Genomic DNA, 20,124 nt, shown 5'->3' with positions numbered 1-20,124 from the left:
CAATTTTTTAAAAGATTAAATAGTAAAGCAGTACTTACAAGCTTATCAAAAAATGAAGGACATCTGATATAAGTAGATTTTAAATCCCATGGAAACAAAACTGAATCTGGTGCTTCTAAAGAATTCCACCGCTTATTTCCCATCTGTGAATATGATTTTCATTGATAAACCAAAAGAAAGATAAAATGGAGTCAGAAAAAGAGGTCTATGAAAACAATCAGGAAAATTGAAAGAGTACTTAAGCTAGAACAAAAAAAAGAAAACAGGCCTCATCCATTTGGAAAGAAAGCCAAGATGGTGCATTCTACAAAATTATGACATCTTTGGACAGAAAGGATAAAATCTGCTCATCAAATGCCAGCAAACCAGACTTTCAGGAATACCCAAAGAAATAAATTTCAATACAAAGTGAATGTGAAAGACTTCACAGAACTCCAGAAAAGCCAAAGAATTTAGAAAGATCCAAACATGTTGCTAAAGAGATCAAGTGTGTTTTAGGGGCATACTTTCAATCTTTAAGAATATTATCATGGAGAAAAACTTGCTTTTTTCAAAATATTTGTCCTATATCACTGTTAGTGATATTATTAGTCCTGCCTTCAAACTATATTCAAAACTTCACCAATCACCACCTCCATTTGGCACCCCAAATGTTCCATGCTATTACCATTTTTTATTTTGGACTACTACATACAATAGGTTCTCCTGACTCTATCCTTCTCATCACCCAACCCTCTTGCCCCAAGATATCTTCAACTTCAAGACCAACCTTTTTTTCAACTTCAAGAGCAACCTTTTTTGATTATGACACACCCGTTCCACACTTCCCAATGACTCCCCATCTCTCTTCTATCAGAGTAAAAGACAAACTTTTAATAATGGCCTATAATTCCCTATGTAATCTGGACATCATTTCCTATCTCCATCTTTCCTATTTCTTATGTTCTAATCACACTACGGGCCCCTCCCTGAGGCCTTTTGCCATTTACACTGGTCCCTCTCTCTACCCGCTTAGTCCGGTTCTTTGTTTAGATATATGACTAACTTGTTTACCTCTTAAAAACTCTGCTCCAATGCCATGTTTTCAACTATCCTATATAAAACTGCAATCTACTCCTGAATTTTACACAATTGGTTCTCTTCACTCGGTTCTTTAATTTTCTACAGCACTGATTACTTTTTAACATACTATATAATTTACCTAATTATTCTGTCTACAGTTTACTATCTGCCTCTCCCCTTCAGAACTCTGTTTCCTTCACTGATGTATTCCAAACAGCTAGAAGAGTGCCTGGCACATAGTAGGGGCTCAATAAATATTTGTTAACTGACTAAATATCATTTTTGCTCTCATATTTATATTCTAAGTTCTTTTTAAAAAGTATGAACACATATATTTGCTTGTAGATGCACAAAACATCTCTGAAACAATGCTTAAGAAACTGACATAAACTTGCTGCCTTTGAGGAGGTAAAGTAGATGGCTAAGGAACAGGTGGGAGGGAGGTATCATTGCCTGCTCTTATTTCTTTCTAATTTTGAATCATGTGAATGGGAACAATAAACAATTTCTATGAAGTGTGTCCATGTTCAGGATGCCAAATATAAATGCTTGCTATATATTTCTAGTAAGTAAATAAAATCAATTCTGATACTCTGAAGTCTCTTAGATATTAGAGATTTCAATATAAAATGACCATCACTCATTAAAAACTGTGTATTCAAAATAATGTAATTTTAATTTTGATCCTATTCAGAAAGATGCATAAAATAAACACACACTGCCACTTCACTAAACTATTTAAGAAACAAGTGAGTCTTACCTCTATCTTCTCTTTTAATGCTTTAAACATGGATAATACAACATGTTCTTCCTCTATCTGATGAACTTCTTCTCGACTAGGCCAAATATCATGCAGGTAAATGTTCTTGCCAGTAGGGTCAGTACCTGGTTAATAATTTTTAACATGAAATTGAGTATAAAAAGTAATTACATCAAAATGTTCACATCTTTTCAGACATATAGAAACCAAGTATATTATTCAACAGAGTGCTTCAGGTATAAGTAGCTAAAAAAACTGATTACTTGTACATTTTATATTCTTCATATGAATCAAAAATTAATAATGCATGCACTGTGATAAGATTTCTTGAAATAGTTCAAAGAATGAATGGTCTTGGAAACACTTAAAAAATATAACTTTTGGGGAAAAAAGTATGTGCAGGGTATATATGGATACATACAAAGGAAAACATACCTAAAGGCTCTGTCTGGAAGTCTATATTCACTGTGCCTGCTATGGCATAAGCTACCACTAAGGGTGGAGAGGCAAGGTAATTGGCACGAACACAATCACAAAGACGACCTTCAAAATTTTTATTTCCAGATAAAACCCCACAAGTAACCAAATCACCCTAAAAAAAAGAAAACAAAAACCACAAATATTCAAGAGATGGTACAAATCTGGATACTCACATATAAGCAACTGCAAAATATTATACTTCTAAGGGCAAGATAACCAAAAGTATATTGCTAATTATTAGGCACAGAACTATCAAGCCTGTAAATAAATTAGAAGGAATTATTTCAAGGATCTAAAAATGATTTCAAAGAATCATTTTATGATTGATAGGTTACTTTTCTCAAGCAATGCAAGGACTATAGAAATATAAATACATCAATATGTATATGTGATAATTTAATAGTGAAATATAGTTAAGGAAAACCATTTGGATATCCTAGTGATCCACATAGTTTACCTGTTTTACTGCATTTAAAACTGCTTCTGATAAGGGTGCTGTATTTCCTACACATGTTGAACATCCATAGCCAATGATTTCAAATCTGCATTTCAAAAAATAAAATGTGATTGGGTAGAAAAATCACAACATTTTCTGGTAAAGAAAGGACCAGTCTTATTTTTCATTTCCATCACTGTAATAAGATTGTTGAAGAGAATATTAACAACACATGAACCTTCATCAACATGTTCATTTCATACCTCCTGAATAATCAAATCAGACTCTCAGTCATGCTATCTGTACTGAATGCAAACTTCTGAAGAGCTCTGATATTTAGGATTCGCCCTAGTTAGACTTGGTTAACTAAATCTGACACAGAACTTATCACACTACGCAAGAAAATTCCTCAAATATTACCTGCTAGGAATATAACGTGACCATTCAAAAAATGGATATTATACTTCCCTACAAAGAGGTTTAACTGTCAAATATCAAGAGAACCTGGCTGCGAAAATTTGACCAAGGGATCCAAAGAGGCACTGTAATTGGGTACTCTGATGGGAGCAATCTTTTAATTCTCAACCAACTAAACCCAAGGAAAAGTCCCTGACAAAAATACCAAGATGATATTAGGCTGGTGCAAAAGTAACTGAGGTTTCAGACTTTGCATTTTAAATCATTATAACGAGGCTTAAACACATGTTTATTAAAATCAAAATAGGAACAATTATACCAACACATTTTTGCCTATGAGAAATAAGTTGGTTCATTCCTGCAGTGTAAAAATCCATGTTTCAAGATTTAACGAACTCTTGGAAAGCATTTTCTGCATCCTGCTGGTTGTGGAAGCATTTTCCCTGTTAAAAGTTGTCAAGATGCTTGAAGAAGTGGCAGTCAGTTGGCGAGAAGTCAGGTGAATATGGCTGATGAGGCAAAACTTCATAGCCCTATTGACTCAACTTTTGAAGCATGTGGCAGGATGTTGTTGTGGAGAACTGGGCCCTTTTGGGCCCAACAGTTCAGCTGTTGATCAATGCCAGCTGCAGGTGTTGCAGTTTTCATTATATCTTATTGGTTTGCTGAGCATACTTCTCTGATGTAATGGTTTCACCAAGATACAGGAAAGAGTAGTGGATCAGATGGGCAGCAAACCGCCAGTGACCATGATCTTTTTTATCAGTGCAAGTCTGGCTTTGGGAAGTACTTTGGAGCTTCTTCTTGGTCCAACCACTGAGCTGGGCGTCACTGGCTATTGTATAAAATCCACTTTTTGTCACATGTCATAATCAGATCGAGAAATGGCTTGCTGTGGTGTAGAATAAGAGAAGATGAATTTTTTTGATTTGCAGTCAGCTCATGAGGTACCCACTTGGCCTAGCTTTTTCACCTTTCCAATTTGCTTAAAATGCTCACTGACTGTAGAATGGCTGACGTTGATTTTTTTGGCAGCTTCTCGTGCAGCTTTAAGAGGATCAGCTCCGACGACCTGCACTCAGTTGGTCACTGCCAACTTCTGACGGCCAGCCACTACGCTCCTCATCTTCAAGGCTCTCGTCTCCTTCACACAACTTCTTGAACCATAACTGCACTGCATGTTCATTAGCACTTACTGGACAAATGCACTGTTGATATTGCAAGTTGTCTCCACTGCTCTATAATCCATTTTGAGTAAGAAAATCGTTTGAATTTGTTTTTTGTCTAACATCATTTCCACAGTCCAAAATAAACATAAACAGCAAGTAATAAGTCATTAGGAAAAAAATGAAGCAAGAAATGAGCATTAAATGATGTATAATATAACCATATTTATTTAAGAATGTATTCCAATATTGAATGGCAAATTTCAACAATGCAAAAACTGCAATTATGTTTGCACCAGTAGCTGAAAAACTGTAGGTATAATCATCAAAATTACTTCCAGCTACTTGAGTGCCGAAAAATTGATGCTTTTGAACTGTGGTGTTGGAGAAGACTCTAGAGAGTCCCTTGGACTGCAAGGAGAGCCAACCAGTCCATCCTAAAGGAGATCAGTCCTGGGTGTTCATTGGAAAGACTGATGCTGAAGCTGAAACTCCAATACTTTGGCCACCTCATGTGAACAGTTGATTCACTGGAAAAGCCCCTGATGCTGGGAGGGATTGGGGGCAGGAGGAGAAGGGAACGACAGAGGATGAGATGGCTGGATGGCATCACCAACTCGATGGACATGAGTTTGAGTAAACTCCAGAAGTTGGTGATGGATAGGGAGGCCTGGCGTGTTGCGATTCATGGGGTCGCAGAGTCGGACACGACTGAGCGACTGAATTGAACTGAACTGAACTGAACTGACTCTTCTAAATAAAGAAAAAAAACCGAAAACCTATCACTTTAGCAAAAGAATTGATTTATGTAAGACAATATGTTCCATGATACATAGTGAAAACACTGCTAGCATCAATTATTTTTTTGAAGTGCTTAAGAAATATAAGAAGAGTTATTTTCTCCAACGTTCAGGGACAACTTAACCTATGCTTAGTGGATGAAATAATCTCACAAAACCACAATTAAGACAATTTACTCATTAATAATGCAACCTATAAGATTTCACTCAGTTCTGAAAACTGATCTACATGACTCAGAAATTATGCAGTACCGTTACCATCCCTTTCCCTGTCTGTCACTGTTACTTGTCACCATTGTTACCTGGCTTTACTTGTCTGTCTAGTGTTTCCATCCTTAAACTAGAGATCACATCTACTTCTTGGTAACCAACACACTGCCTTGTTGACTAAATACGCTCAGTAAATGACTGCTGAGTGATATGGCCTCAAGGATTTTCGGGCAATGGCAAGGGAACAAGTAGAACCCTAAGTGTTTTTTCCTATCTCCTTTTTGCATATAAAAGGCCCTAACAAGTAGCTTCAATCACTGCTGAATACTAATATTAAAAAGATGGTAACCATCACTTACCCAAGCTTACTAAGATATGGTAATACTCCACTTGAACTGAGGTAATGTGTAACCATTCCACTGCCTGGAGATAAACTTGTTCTTATATAAGGTTTAACCTGTAGACCAGCTTCAACAGCTTTTTTAGCCAAAAGACCTGCAACAGTAAATAAACAATAATTTATTATGGCAAAGTTTCTTTCCCTCTTTCCCTCATATTAAAGTAGGAAGTAAGAAAGGATTTATTTTACAGGTAACCTCCAATATAGGTTAGGGTGAAAGTCTGAAATTCATAAAATTACTGTCATTATCCTGTCCATTTATTCTACTGATTTCATTTAAACAAAAGTTGTGGTAGATATACTAGTGCCTTTATGCTATAAATTGTTAAGATACAGTTGGATATCAAGGCATCATGCACACAAATGGAAGGATATATAACAATATCATGTACACATATAATATATACCATTAAATGAACCATTTTAAATGCTATAATCATAAAGAAGAAATGGCAATTTAACATTTATTATACTTGATTTTATAAAATTAGTGAACTGTTCTATGCAACAGTTGATTTTATATTCCTTGACAATAATCTTTTACTTCCTTTACATCTCAGTGGAATCTAGCACACTGCTATGGTAAATGTCTAGTAGATTATCAAGAGATTTGATAGAAAAAGCAGATACAACCTAAAACTCAGATACATAAGTTACAATTTTGAAAATTTACCGTCTTTGTAATAAAAACAAAATTAATAACATAAATCAGTCTTAGGCTCCTTTAGACCTAATTAAAACCTCAGAAAGGCTCTCAAAATCAAACACAGAGGACTTCCCTGGTGGTCCAGTGGTTAAGAATCCAGCTGCCAATGCAGAAGACATGGGGCTGATCCCTGGTCCTGGAAGATACCACATGCTGCAGGGCAACTAAGCCTGTGCACCACAACTGCTCAGCCTGCGCGCTAGAGACCATGCTCCACAAGAGAAGCCACCGTAATGAGAAGCCTGAGCATTGAAACTAGAGTAGCCCCTGCTCACTGCAACTAGAGAAAGTCTGCATGCAGCAGTGAAGACCCAGCACAGCCAAAAAAATAGATAAAAATTATAAAAAAAAAAAGCATCTTCAAGAAAACAAAATCAAGACACCTATACTTATGCATAATCTACGAAACAGAACGTGAACCTAACTGAAAACTGTATGGATATAAACCACAACCTACCTGCAGCAAGCATGACAGATGGATTGCAATTATTGGTACAACTGATAACGGCGGCAATGACCACAGATCCATGAGACAGCTTATATTCACTTCCTTCATAATGAATAGAGACGATATCATTTTGCTTTTCAGCTGCAATTTGGAAGCCTTTAAATCCAACCTACACAAATTTGCACATAAATATAAACTAAATATTCTTGATAGGTATAGGAAAAAAAGAGGGGTAGAAAATACAGCAGATCCTTGACATCTGATAAGTTTTGACTATTCGGGAGTGATGCTGAAGGTCCATGATTTTCAGTAGTTATGATCCAGTTGAAGCATTAATTTGAATAATCGTGACAGGAGTCTGGTGGTATTCCTAAGCTTTTATCTACTGAGTGAGTCCAGCCAGCTACTTAGGACCCAGATTTTATTTGGCTTTGCTTGTTCTTTATTCATTCCTAATTAACAGGAATTCTCAAAAGATGGTAAACATTTTTTCTTTGTTGAAAATGGGCTTGAAGATTTGCTTTAAAAGATCCTTATGTGGAGAAGGAAATGGCAACCCACTCCAGTATCCTTGCCTGGAAAATCTCATGGAGGAGCCTGGTGGGCTGCAGTCCATGGGGTCGCAAAGAGTCGGGCACAACTGAGCGACTAACACTAACATTGTTAAAAAGATCCTTATGTCTATAGGTGTGTAGAACAGATGAGGCAAGATGGTAATTGTTTAAGGGAGGTACATGGGAATTCATTACACTATTTTATTCCTGTAAAGTTGAGTATTTTCCACAAAAAAAAGGGAAGAAAATCAAGAAATTACAAGAGGCTCTGAAAATAAAGCCAACTATTAGTTCTCAGAATAGAGAAAGTGACAAGATTAAAGCCGTGATTCTTAAGACAGAAAGTACACACCCCAAAAGCCAGAGGTCACCTGGTATTCAGTTATTTTACCAGACTTAAGACAGTCATTACAACAAAATAGTAGTTTTCTCCTAGTCTGGGAAATCATAAAAAGTCTAGAGCACTGCTGCCCAATGGAACTTTCTGTGATGATATAAATATTCAATTGTTATTTGAATGTCCAATACAAGAGCCATAGCTACATGAAGCTATTCAACTTAACATGAGGCTATAGTGACTAAGAAACTCAGTTTTTAATTAATTGAAATTTTTTATTTAAATATACCCAATCAACCTCTGGTCCTAAAGTGAAATCTGGGAACAACCTCATGAGATGTCTGACTTACATTTTGGACAGAGGAAGAGTGAGCTGCTACTGTGTGCCATAATATATAAAAATATAGCAGTAGATTGAGTTCATAGATCATCCTGCTAATTCCTGACTACTTAGCACAAAGTGTACTGACAAATAAGGTAATCTACCTTTTCATTTAAGCAAGCTTGGAAATCACTTTTCATATCTGTCAAAGCAACTCTATCCTGAGGTCTCTTTGGACCACTGACAGATGGAACTATTGAATTCAGATTAATCTGGATCACCTAGGAAATGAGAGAGAAGGAGAAAAGGAATTAGAATTCATTAGTACAGATTCCAACTTGAATACTGCTTTCTGAAGCAGAACAAGTATATTCATATTTGTTTTAATGATGACATATACTCCCAAGAAATAAATACATTAAAACCTAATTTATGAAATATATAAACATTTGCTAAAAGACTAGTAGACCAGTATGCAAACTACTGCAACACCAACTGTATGGTCTACATAAAAATTTTTGTTTCTCAAATGTTTTTCCCCCCACAAAGATAACACTGTCTTCACAGATGCCTTATGATAAAGTAGATGCTTGCACCAGCTGTCACTTTATTGTTTCTGATCCCCAAATTCATCCTTTGCCTACTCTGTGATAACATGGGTAGCCTTGGTAAACATTTTTTTGTTCTCAGCTTGCATAATGTTAAGTCTGGTCTACAGAGGGTGCTGGGGGGATAGTAGAAAAAGGGATTTGCTAATCCTGGTTCTAGTGTGTCTAGCTAGCCAGGCGCCTGCAGACCATGTTTTTATTCCTTGGTTTAAAAAAAAAAAAAAGAGTCATATTTTATAAAAATCCCACCTCCCAGCTAGGTTTCTGTTTAATATCTTCCGGTATTTCTACCATTTTCCAACTTACATTTTATTTGGTATAATAAATTCAAATTAAGTTTCTCTTCACTATGGCTTTCATCATTATTTAATGGCCCTGTTTATTCTGTTCATCACAACTGAAACATCTGCTTTTTTTACACCTTTGTTTCACGGACCCAGGTGATCCTAATCTGTGTTTTTAGTATGTGAATTTCTCTTGAAATGAACATCCTGATGAATTTTAATTCTATTTCTTATCATATGCTCAAGTTTTTTAATAGGCAAATTTATCCCATTTCACTATACCACCAAAAATTTTCCTTTAATTATGTCTCTTTAAAAAAAATGTGGACAAGGCACCAGAGTCAATAAACAGGGCAGAAAGGGACCAGAAAATAATCAAAGAAGTTCAAAGATTTACCCAACTGTCCCACAAATTTAATTCCGATGGGGTCTATCCAGCATTCAATATACCTAGTCACATAATATATATAGGTATATTGAATGACGGATAGAAAAATTTATTTATTAAGAAAAAAAAAGCTAAACGAGACAATGGATTTCCCAACAAAAAAGAGCTTAATAGTTAACCATACCAATTATAACACCAAGCTGATTTAGATCCCTGACACACTTTTAGAAAGTGAATTTTATTAAAACTTTCCTGCAAGTAAATTCTACCTACCTCAATAGAAATTTCCAACAGAGAAACATTTGCTTAGACTATAAAGATATCTTTAACATTAAAGGCCATATAACTATCTTCTTAGACAGTTAATAATAGTTATCATTTATTGAGTACTTACTATGTTCTTAAAACTGTTATAATGAATTTGCATTTAACCTCTTAAAAATCCTATGAGATAGATACTATCTTCATATTTCAGAGATGAGGAAACTGAGGCAAACAAGCTAAAAAAAGTACCCAGGGTCGCATAGCTGGTAAGTCTTAAAGCTGGGATTCAAACCCAGGAGGACAGGCTCTAGAATTTACAGTCTACTACTATTAGGTGGGTTATTTTGTAGATACCTGGGAATATTCAGGTTCTCCTGAATTATCTTGCTCATTTCGAAACAATTTCACAGCTTTAAGGTATGCTTCCATTGACTCGAGTTTGGCTTTGTCAAAACCTAAAAAGATGATTAAAACAATAAAAATCCTGTCAGGAATTTCTGAATCTTTGGGAATAAGGATGCTGAATTTCAATGATGACTAACAAACTTAGTTACAAGTAACTAAGCACTCAGAAAAGATTTCTTTACAAATTGATAATATCACAATATTGATGATATTACAAATTTATAATAACAATAGCAAAAATTTTACTCTTCATGAAAACTCTACTTTATAAAATACATATCAGAAGCCCCTTTTAAAAGTTACTCAATCACTTTGGTGGTCCAGTAGCTAAAACTCCGTGCTCCCAATGCACGGGGCCCAGGTTTGATCCCTGGTCAGGGAACTAGATCCTGCACACTGCAACTCAAGATCCTGCACGCTGTAACTAAGATCCCCCAAAGCCAAAAAAATAAATATTTTTTAAAAAGAGCTATTCATCACAGAAGATAAAAAATACTGAGCCAGTTACATAAACTCACAAAAATACTGTTTGCAAGAGAAAATCCAGCAATGAAATTGAACATAATAAACTACTAACCATCGTGAAAGATGAAATTCATTACTTTCCCTAAACAACAAACATTAGTGTACCAGTCAAAATGAAAGAAAATAGTAAATGAAAGAATAGTTTTAGAGAGCAGAGAGATTTAACAAGATCTTCCAAAAATTAAAATAAATTAGATGTTAAGAATAAAAGCTTCTAATTAAATATTTTGGTCGTTATCCATAAGCCTGATGAAAAGTAACTGTGGTAGATTATATTTTCCAATTATTGCCACAACAATTTATATCCCAAGATATATGTTCTCTTACAATGTGACAGAGGCAGAAAATATGTTCATTCCCCAGATGCAGGCAATGTGATTTCTAGCTGGCTAATGCACCCTCTTCCTCCCTCCCAACCCTCCTCTCTCAGGTTACTAACCCTTGAAAAGCCACCATGTGAGAAAGCCCAGATTACATGCAGAAACCACATGTGGGTGTTCTGGCTGACAGTCCCGGCCAAGTTCCCAGCTGACAGCTAGCATTCACTGCCAGACATGCAAGTGAACAAGTCTTCAGGATTTCTGGCCCTGGTTTTTTAAGTCTTACAGCTGAGGCTCCAGACATCATGAAGCAGAGACAAGCAATTCTGGCCGTGCCCTGTCTGAATTACTAACTCACTGAAACTATGCAGCATAAATGATTATTGCTGTTTTAAGCCACTAGTTTTAGGACAATTTGTTACTCAGTGATAGTCATTACTACATTAACTCATATTAATGTGAAGAATGAGGCATTTCTCTCTTGAACCATTCTACAACCCGAAGAACAGTTTAGAGAAAACGCTGCATTCTATGAGGACCATTCCCTCCAAGGTTTCAAATGACCAGCCATCCATTTTGCCATTTGATTCAATCCGCCCCCAAACTGAATACTAGGAACATATCTCCCCAATATACTTATGAGTAGAGATTAGTATCAACAGTTTAGTAATGACCTCTTGAAAAATAAACAGACTAACTTTTAAAGAACAGGAGTCTTACAAAACCAACACATTCTTGTTTTGTACGTATTTTCTATATTAAATGGTCAACAGAAGAGTGGTCAAAGTTCCCAGTCAATTAAGCTATAGTAAGAATTTGGAACTTGTAACCCTATGCTGTTTTTCACAAAATTAAGTGCTGCTTATTCTTTAGAGAGAGCACTGGTTCTCAAATAATCTTGTCTTGTGACTCCTCTCTTCCTGGATGTAGAAGACAGCACGGTGAATGTGGGAAAGCATGACTTCCATTAAACTGCAACGTCTGATCACTAACAGGGTGGAGGTATCCATTATTATGTGGAAAAAGTGAAGCAAAGAGCAGCAGTTTGAATAATTTCTCTAAATTGTCACAGTGGACTAGAGTTTGAGGACACAACACTCTTTAAGCACATCTGGTGCAGTTTATTTCAAACTTGCTATTTCAAAATAAGATCATATCATGAACATTAAATAACATGTACAAGGTAGTAATTTATTGTAAAATATTTCCTAGTGATCTTACATCTTACCTGTATGTTCTAAATGTTTTAATGTCACATTGTCAACAGGGAAAAAGCTGAGGATAGCACCATATTCTGGACACATGTTTGCTATTGTAGTTCGATCTACTATAGATAATTGTGAAACTCCACTTCCAAAAAACTCAACAAACTTTCCAGCCACTCCTACTTGCCTGAGATGCTATATAAAGAGATAGACAGAAACACATACAAAATTAGCATGGATTCTCTGAAAACCACAAAATCTAATTTTTAACCCATTACTAGTGACAGTCAAGGAAAGAGGTCCTCCGTTATTTTTATGAAACATCAACTCACTCTGGTTTTCCAGCTAAAGGCAAATAGTCAATAGAAGAATGGTCCAAAGTTATTAGTAGGATTAAAAAAAAAAGCGCTTGAAAATTCAAAATGCCTCTGAAATCAGGGTATACCATAGACTCTACTATGTATCTGCTAACTGGCAGTCTTCTTTTTTTTCTTAGCAGCACAGAAAACAACAGTTCTAGCCAATGAAGGCATCTTAGATTTAGTGAAATATTAATATACTGATGAAACTGTGTATTTAAATTTTAAAAATTAGATACTGCTATAAAGATTCTTCAAATTCCAAATACTGGTCCAAATATTTAGAGCACCATTAATTATAGATAAATTTCATTTTGATAGAATTTAACATGTGGCTTCAAACTTAATTCCTTCTAAAATTATTTTTCTTATTACTAAGTAACCAAAACAGCTACCCACCTTTTCTGAATTGTAGAATGGTTGCATAATGGTACAGGGAGTGTGCCCAGGACAATGACTAAGTATGAAACAACATTCAATCTATGAATAATATCAAGTTCTAACATTTTAGAAGTGCTAAGGATCATTTAATCCTAACTTTTTTATGGATGCAGAAACTCAACCCTAAAAGAAAGATTTTTATTTTCACTGTTTTTGATGATAAGAGCAACACAGATTAGAAATACCAAGTCAAATGCTGCTTTCACCAAATTAATGAGGTACCACAATATACATTTTGAAAAACAATGATCAATTCTATAAAGATATGACTAGAACAGGACCTCAAAAAAGGGACATAACACTCAAAAAGGTACGCACACATATAGATTTAACTTTCATTATCAATAAGCAAAGATGTCTAAAGTAGATGTATAACATTGTTAAGAAAAAATATAGCCAGAGGAATCTAAAAAGCAGCATTAGTTTTCAGGATATGCAAAGGAAAAGAATTGATTTTTCTAAAAACATAATGGGCTATTCCTTTCCTTTAGGAATAATCCTTCAATTCTCAATTTAACTTCTCGATCTTTTGTTACCATACACTGAATCAATCATTTCTGCAAGATGTCAATTTTTTTTCTAATTAGGGAAGAAGGATCAATATTAAATGGTGAGAAGGAGGCAATACCGTTTTCTTTCCCTGCGGAGTATTCTAAAAGCCTTCAGCCCAGAAATCTAACCAAAAATGCTGAGACTCTGGGATCCAAATATGAATTCTATTTGGAACATTTGCCAGGTTCCCTCATTTAATGAAATGGGACTTAATCATAACAATAAAGTTAGTGAAAATGAAATTGGGGTAGAGAGTTACAAATTACTGTCTTTAGGAAACCCTAGATTACATGTATTAAACGCATGCAGCCAACATTTTAAAAGTTCAGAGAAAAAGTTTCTATATAATATTTTAGTTTCTTTTTATATTGAAACAGTCGATTTATAATGTGTTAGTTTCAGGTGTACAGAAAAGTGACTTTATAAAAATGTTAAAACAGTCAATAGAAAAATTTGACACTATTACACTTTTACCCATAATTTTTAGTACTAGCTAATACAGTAATTGTTTCCAGAAGACAAATGATTCAATTAAATATTAAAGGAGATGCAATTAGACATTTCCCAAGTGTGATTTTTTAAAATTCAGGTAGGCAACAAGTATTTACTGAGGCTATAAGGCATAATGGTTAAGAGTATGGACTGAAGAACCTGACTGCCTGGATTAGAATTCTTGCTCTATACTTAATATTCAACCCTATGACCCTCTGGTTAAGTCACGAAAACTTACTGTGTCTCACAATTAAAATGAGGATAGTAACGGTACCAATCTCATAGGCTTGTAACGAAGAATAAATGAGTTAACACTTCAAGCGAACAATGACACAACAAACTGCTTTGTACTTACCAGTATAAAGTATTACTATGATGACAACTATGATGACAAAGCTAATAACACCACCAGAGTGCTAAGAGTGAGGTGATAAACTGAAATACCTGCTCTCATGGGGCTCTTCTACTTACAAAACAAAATCAGGTCCACTGAGTTATACAGCTAGTAAAATTTTAGCTTACCTTTGTAATGCCAAGAACAACATCTATGGATGTAACAAAAGGATTCGATGAACCAGTTAATTCACATCCAACCACCTCTGGTAAAGTAAGAGAAACTGGCAGGCCAAGCATAACTGCTTCTGTTTCAATGCCTCCAACCCCTAATGTAATAAACACAGGTATATGAGTATGGCACATTTAAAGATAAGTTATCTTTTCAATATCTAAATCTCTAGTGTCTCACGAGTTTGTCTTAACACAGTACCTTACACAGAATTGCTATAATGCTAGCATTGTAGATATGAAACTCAAGTCCTCTCCAAAGAATGACTTCACTCACAAGATTGAAAAAATTTTACTTTTACCATTATTTTAAATTCAGAAAACACTTAGTATCTATAATGCTAGGTACTGTACTATGCTCAAGATACAGATATGAACAGAACCCAGCCCCCGTCAACCTCAAGACACTAAAAGCCAACAATTTAAAAACCTGTAAAAGAGTAACTGTGCTCTGAAAGAGCACAAAGCCATGAGGTGTGAGAGCACAGCCTACTCAGGGAAATCAACAAGCCTTTAAGATGTGTTTGGGTAAATGGCTAGGGGCACCATGTTGCCAAGGACCCTATAAAAAACGTGAAGAAATTTGGATTTATAAATAAGGCCAGGAAAAGCCACTTGAAGGACTTTAAACAAAGGAGTAACCACAATGCCTTCACAGACATCATCATCATTGGAAAACTGGAAGTGTCTGTCGCTCAGTCCTGTCCAGCTCTTTGCAGCCCCTTGGACTGTAGCCCACGAGGCTCCTCTGGCCATGGAATTCTCTAGGCAAGGATACTGGAGTGGGTTGCCATTCCTTTCTCCAGGGGATCTTACCAACCATCATCACTAATCACTCCACAAATGGTAGTGCTGTGCTGGTCACAGTGCACATTTCTTTTCATAAATTCTCTCTTACACCACACTGTCCACAAACACTCAAATTTAATTTTTGTTGTTAACTGTTATAGGTGAAAAAACAGCCTCAAATAGGCTATAAAGACCCTGCTATTTATGTTCTTTTATAATGTTCCTGACATCCTTCTCAAAAGAATTAAATGTATTTAGTCATTTACTTACCCCACCCCAGAATCCCCAAACCATTCACCATGGTTATATGAGAATCTGTGCCAACAACACTGTCTGGGAAGAGGAGGTCCTTCTCTTCAAAAACCACTCTCGACAAATACTCTAAGTTTACTTGATGAGCCATTCCGGTTCCAGGAGGGATTACAGCCACATTCTTAAAAACTCTTGAGCTCCACTATATTTTATTCAAATTTAAGAAATCAACTGTTAGCATATATCTGAATTCGGTTCACAATTAACATATAAATATTGACATGGAAAATATTTTACCAATTTCATTATGGTCAAAGTTTACAATACATAGCAAATATGCAGATACTAAACCTACATGTATTCATTTTGCAGATTATTCAAAAAAGTCAAAGAATAATGTTCTAACAGTCCAGATAAACAGTAGCTTTCAACTATGTTCCAAGGATTCTCAGGGAGAGAAAAAGGGGAAGGCTCAAGTAGAAGACTGCAGGCTCACCTGAACTAGAGCCACTGTTTTTAATATTTTATTATATACTAGGGTTTCTGATTAAGATTTTATTTGAAGGAAAAAAGTAAAAAAGGGTTCTACTGATAATATTTAAAAATTTCTGGTCTAAAGATATAAAAAATTGTACCTTTAAATATTTTATAAACTTCTATTAAAAAATTTCCCCCAAATCATTTATACCTTGAAAAATTGAAGCCTCTCTCGATTTCTGCCAAATTCTACTTCTTGATTTTTTAATACTGTTTCAGGTCTAAACAGAAAAAAAAACTGGCATTAAATATATGTATTATAGAAAAGAGCTGTCTTTGTTTCTAAGTCTTCATTCTTATGTACTTACATACAAACACGTTTTTAAAATTCTAGGAATAGTAATTTACTAGACTTTTCAGAATCATTATTTTCAACAATGAAGTTCTGCTTTAAATAAAATCAGAAAGCTATTGCAAGGACTTAATATTTAAGCCACGTCCACACCAGTGTCCCAAACTGTACTTCATATGCATCGCTGTGTTTGACTAAAATATTAAAAGTAGCATGGTAAGCTTTGTTGGATTTTCTAGTGCAAGGAAAAAGGACAGTAGTTACTTTAATGAATATACAATAAGCACATATGTTTCCACCCACTTGACGCTTATGCCACTTTAACTAGGAGATGATTGTCGATTATCACTATGCGACAGTGACAAACAGCATCATTTTATAAGCTTAAAAAGAGTTTTGGGCAAAAATCTTGTATTCACCCCATCCCAAATGAAAGGTTCGACTTTATGGAGTTGCAGTTTAGTTTACATGGATTATATTTTATATAAATTATTTAAACTAAGAGATAAAAACAATTCACTGCCAAGCAGTAAACATACTGCCATTTTTAGGAAGCTATTTTTATCTAATGGATATTAAAAAAAAAATGATTTCTAACGGCTTTAAGTTGTTTATTTCATCTGCCAGCTGGTGATTTAAGTGTTGACTAGAATATCAATATAACCTAAATTATACATGTCTTCCAGGGTCCAGATAATTATAGTTGTTTAATTGTCAACTTTTTTAAAAACAAAGATTAATAATTCATTGCTGAGTGATCATCTGAAGCCACAGCACATCTTAATGAGATTTTTCTTAGGACCTCAGGGAACAAAGCTTTCTAGAGACACTCCAATTATTTTACCTTTCCATAGTACATGAAAGCTACAAAGCACCATACATTTATTAGCTCATAACCTGACTCCAAATTAAGCAGTGATTTCAAGTGCCAGATGTATGCTCTGAACTCTCTACCCCGCCATTTTTTGTCTATAATTAATACTTCATTGATGCATTAAAGCACATGAAAGAGTTACTATTTTCATACAGCCAGAGACAATATCCAGTCTTAATATTTTGCAATTTAGAGTCAAAATTAAACAGAAATGTTATACCAGATTGGATTTTTAGAAATAAAAACATACCACCTTAGGGCTTCATACCATTTATAAAAAGATAACCAAGAAAAATCCATGATTTTTTGAATCATACATTTTCCTTTTCAGAAAATTAATTTCTAAACAAGAGACATCAATCTCAAAAGTTCAACAGTCCCTAAAAACCAGGACAATTAGGTAAGAGGAATAGAGTACTTACATAGAACTGACATAGCAAAGGACCCACAGATTATACTCAATTCTTAGGAAGAGCACCTGAGGTCACTTACAACCCAAGGTTTTATAACAATACTGAGCACAAAACAGAGACCCACCTAGAACTTGAAAGAGCTAGTTTAAGGACAAGTGACTTAAATGTTACTATTTGGCACTTATGATGAAATATGTGTTCATAATATCCTTAACCTATACATTAAATTTGCTAAATTTTTTAAACCTGAAAAAGTCTAAGTTATCTTTAACTAACCTTTAAAAGATCTGACAGTATAATAACAATAGGACAAACATAACTCTCTTTAAGACTTTGGAAACTTTATAGTATATGAAAACACATCACACAGCTTTTATTACTTTGAAAAAATTACATAGTAGGAAATTTAACGAACTCTTAAGGATAGGATTCTTTTCCAGGCTGGTTTACTACTTTCCATGGTACGATTTACGAAACTGCTTATCTAAAACAGCTCATTAAGTCTGTGACATGTGATAATGATAATATTCTTAAAACAGAGATTAAGAAATCTAGAAGGAAAATAAAACTAAAAATATAAGTAGGGATTTCTACAAAAGAAATGTGAATGAATAATGAGCATGTGAATGAATGGTATAAATTCACTAAAATAAAAAACTCAGCTTAAGATATTTCTCTGCCTACATTAGTTATAAAATTAAATATATTTTTAGAAAATTCTTAAAGTTTTCTTCTGAAGAAACAGAAAGATTACGGTATTTGGAGACTACAATTTTAATTATCTTTGCTTCTTTCAGTACAACAGGAAGCACAATAAATATGAAGGCAATGTAACTGGAATTAGGAGGAGAAGGAAAACTGAAAAATAACTTGGCACTAACAAATATTTTAAAAAACATCTCATACTCAGGCACTGGTTGCAAATGAAAAGGACATAGGATGGGTGTGTTTTCAATCTGCGAAGAAAATTTTCCTGAGTTTCGGCCTAGTTCTCCAGAATCACACGATCCTCGGCAGGTAGCCTGGCCTCTGCAGGGAAGCTTCTTAGGCTGCACTCTAAGTGGAGAGAGCTTTCCTGCTTTCTGTAGGTCACCACCTCCAGGATTTGGAGCATTCTGTATTGCACTATCATTCCAAAAAAAAAGAGACAAAATAAAACCATTTAAAAGCGAAAGAAATTCAGTGCTTCAAAAAGCATACACCAGCAATGTTATCTGGAAGTAACAACTGAATGTTATTCAAAGGTTAAAGTACCATTTAAATCAGGTTTCAAAAGCAAATCTCAGATTACAAAAAGGAGGGGAGTTAATTTATGACGATTAAAAAAATAATTCTAAGTGCCCATTAAAATCATTTTCCTACAGTAACTTTTGGCAAGTAGCGAAATTGATCTTTTCCCCCATCTAACAACTTAAAAGACGCTCAGAGCCAGAGTTTGACCTATAGCAAATTAATAAATTGTCTTATTCCATTACTCCAGGGAAACTAAATAAACTGGTGCATGAAAACATAATCATTTCTCTAGTTTGAATTTGATCAAAAGGATCATTTAAATATAAGAAAATTTATTTCAGTGGAAGGAAAATACAACTGTAGTAAGCTCAGTGTTTCCAATCACCAATTTAATATAATTAAAGACATCCATGGCTCATATCTTTAGAGTCTCTCTGGAAGGGAAATTAAAAATCAAAAAGGAAATGAAGGCTTTATTCAGATACCCACTCTGAAAAGCAGGTTCCAGGCTTATACAGTTCTATAAAAATGGCAGCAAAATATACAAAGAAGAAAATCACTTTAAACTCAGACTTAGTTAAACATAAATTTCACTGATACATCAATTTTCACCAGTTTTTCTTTTTGTATATTAGCCAGTACTAAATGTTGCAAACTTTACTCTGGCACAAATTATCTCTATTCCTTTTCCTCTATACCATATACTCCTAGTGGACTGGCTGGCAGTCAATTTGCATGTCTGTTTTTATAAATATCTGTATTAAAGTACCATTTGTTGAAGTCAATTTGCAAGGAATGGTCAACCGTGAGATCTGTTGGACAGGCAGGATGGACTTTCTTAGGGTCACCTCCAAGAGTTTTCACTGCCTCCCTCATAGCAGCAAAATCCACCATTGCCGGTATTCCACTAAAAAATAAAGAACAATTAACTTCTAAGTCTTCTCTTATATATGTTCAAGTAACCAATATGCATTTATTCATTTTTAAATTTAAAAAGTATCCTTTTAGTTTGCATTCATGTGTGATAATGTATCCAAAGTTATATGTAGCCTAGTTTAATGAGAATATTAAATACTATCTGAGAACTTGAGTGCTAAAAGGTAATGTGCCAAAGATAATACAACAGATGATTCTTAGAGACATAAGGGAACTTCAAGGAAACTGCTGGTGGAGTCCTTTCTCTTGTCTTGAATTTTAAGATATCCCATCCCTTTTCCCCAGCTCCAGCC

General features: G+C 34.8%; 1 protein-coding gene across 1 annotated transcript in view; it reads right to left on the bottom strand.

Moving 5' to 3' along the window:
* The window catches only part of IREB2 (iron responsive element binding protein 2), a 46,598-nt gene that overhangs the window by 7,529 nt on the left and 18,945 nt on the right, over window positions 1-20,124 (bottom strand). Inside the window, exons 4-17 of the mRNA XM_061158904.1 lie at window positions 19,665-19,802; window positions 18,569-18,787; window positions 16,235-16,304; window positions 15,565-15,748; window positions 14,464-14,603; window positions 12,121-12,292; window positions 9,997-10,097; window positions 8,263-8,379; window positions 6,895-7,054; window positions 5,691-5,826; window positions 2,760-2,844; window positions 2,258-2,414; window positions 1,823-1,947; window positions 39-143 (exon numbers count right to left, since the gene is read on the bottom strand). Of these exons, the coding sequence (XP_061014887.1) occupies window positions 39-143; window positions 1,823-1,947; window positions 2,258-2,414; window positions 2,760-2,844; window positions 5,691-5,826; window positions 6,895-7,054; window positions 8,263-8,379; window positions 9,997-10,097; window positions 12,121-12,292; window positions 14,464-14,603; window positions 15,565-15,748; window positions 16,235-16,304; window positions 18,569-18,787; window positions 19,665-19,802 (1,909 nt within the window). The remainder of the gene's footprint in view (window positions 1-38; window positions 144-1,822; window positions 1,948-2,257; window positions 2,415-2,759; window positions 2,845-5,690; window positions 5,827-6,894; window positions 7,055-8,262; window positions 8,380-9,996; window positions 10,098-12,120; window positions 12,293-14,463; window positions 14,604-15,564; window positions 15,749-16,234; window positions 16,305-18,568; window positions 18,788-19,664; window positions 19,803-20,124) is intronic.

The sequence above is a fragment of the Dama dama genome, chromosome 13, assembly GCF_033118175.1.
Source record: "Dama dama isolate Ldn47 chromosome 13, ASM3311817v1, whole genome shotgun sequence".
Classification (NCBI taxonomy): Eukaryota; Metazoa; Chordata; class Mammalia; order Artiodactyla; family Cervidae; genus Dama; species Dama dama.
Note: the sequence above shows the minus strand (reverse complement) of the source record. Positions and strands in the feature narration are given on the sequence as shown.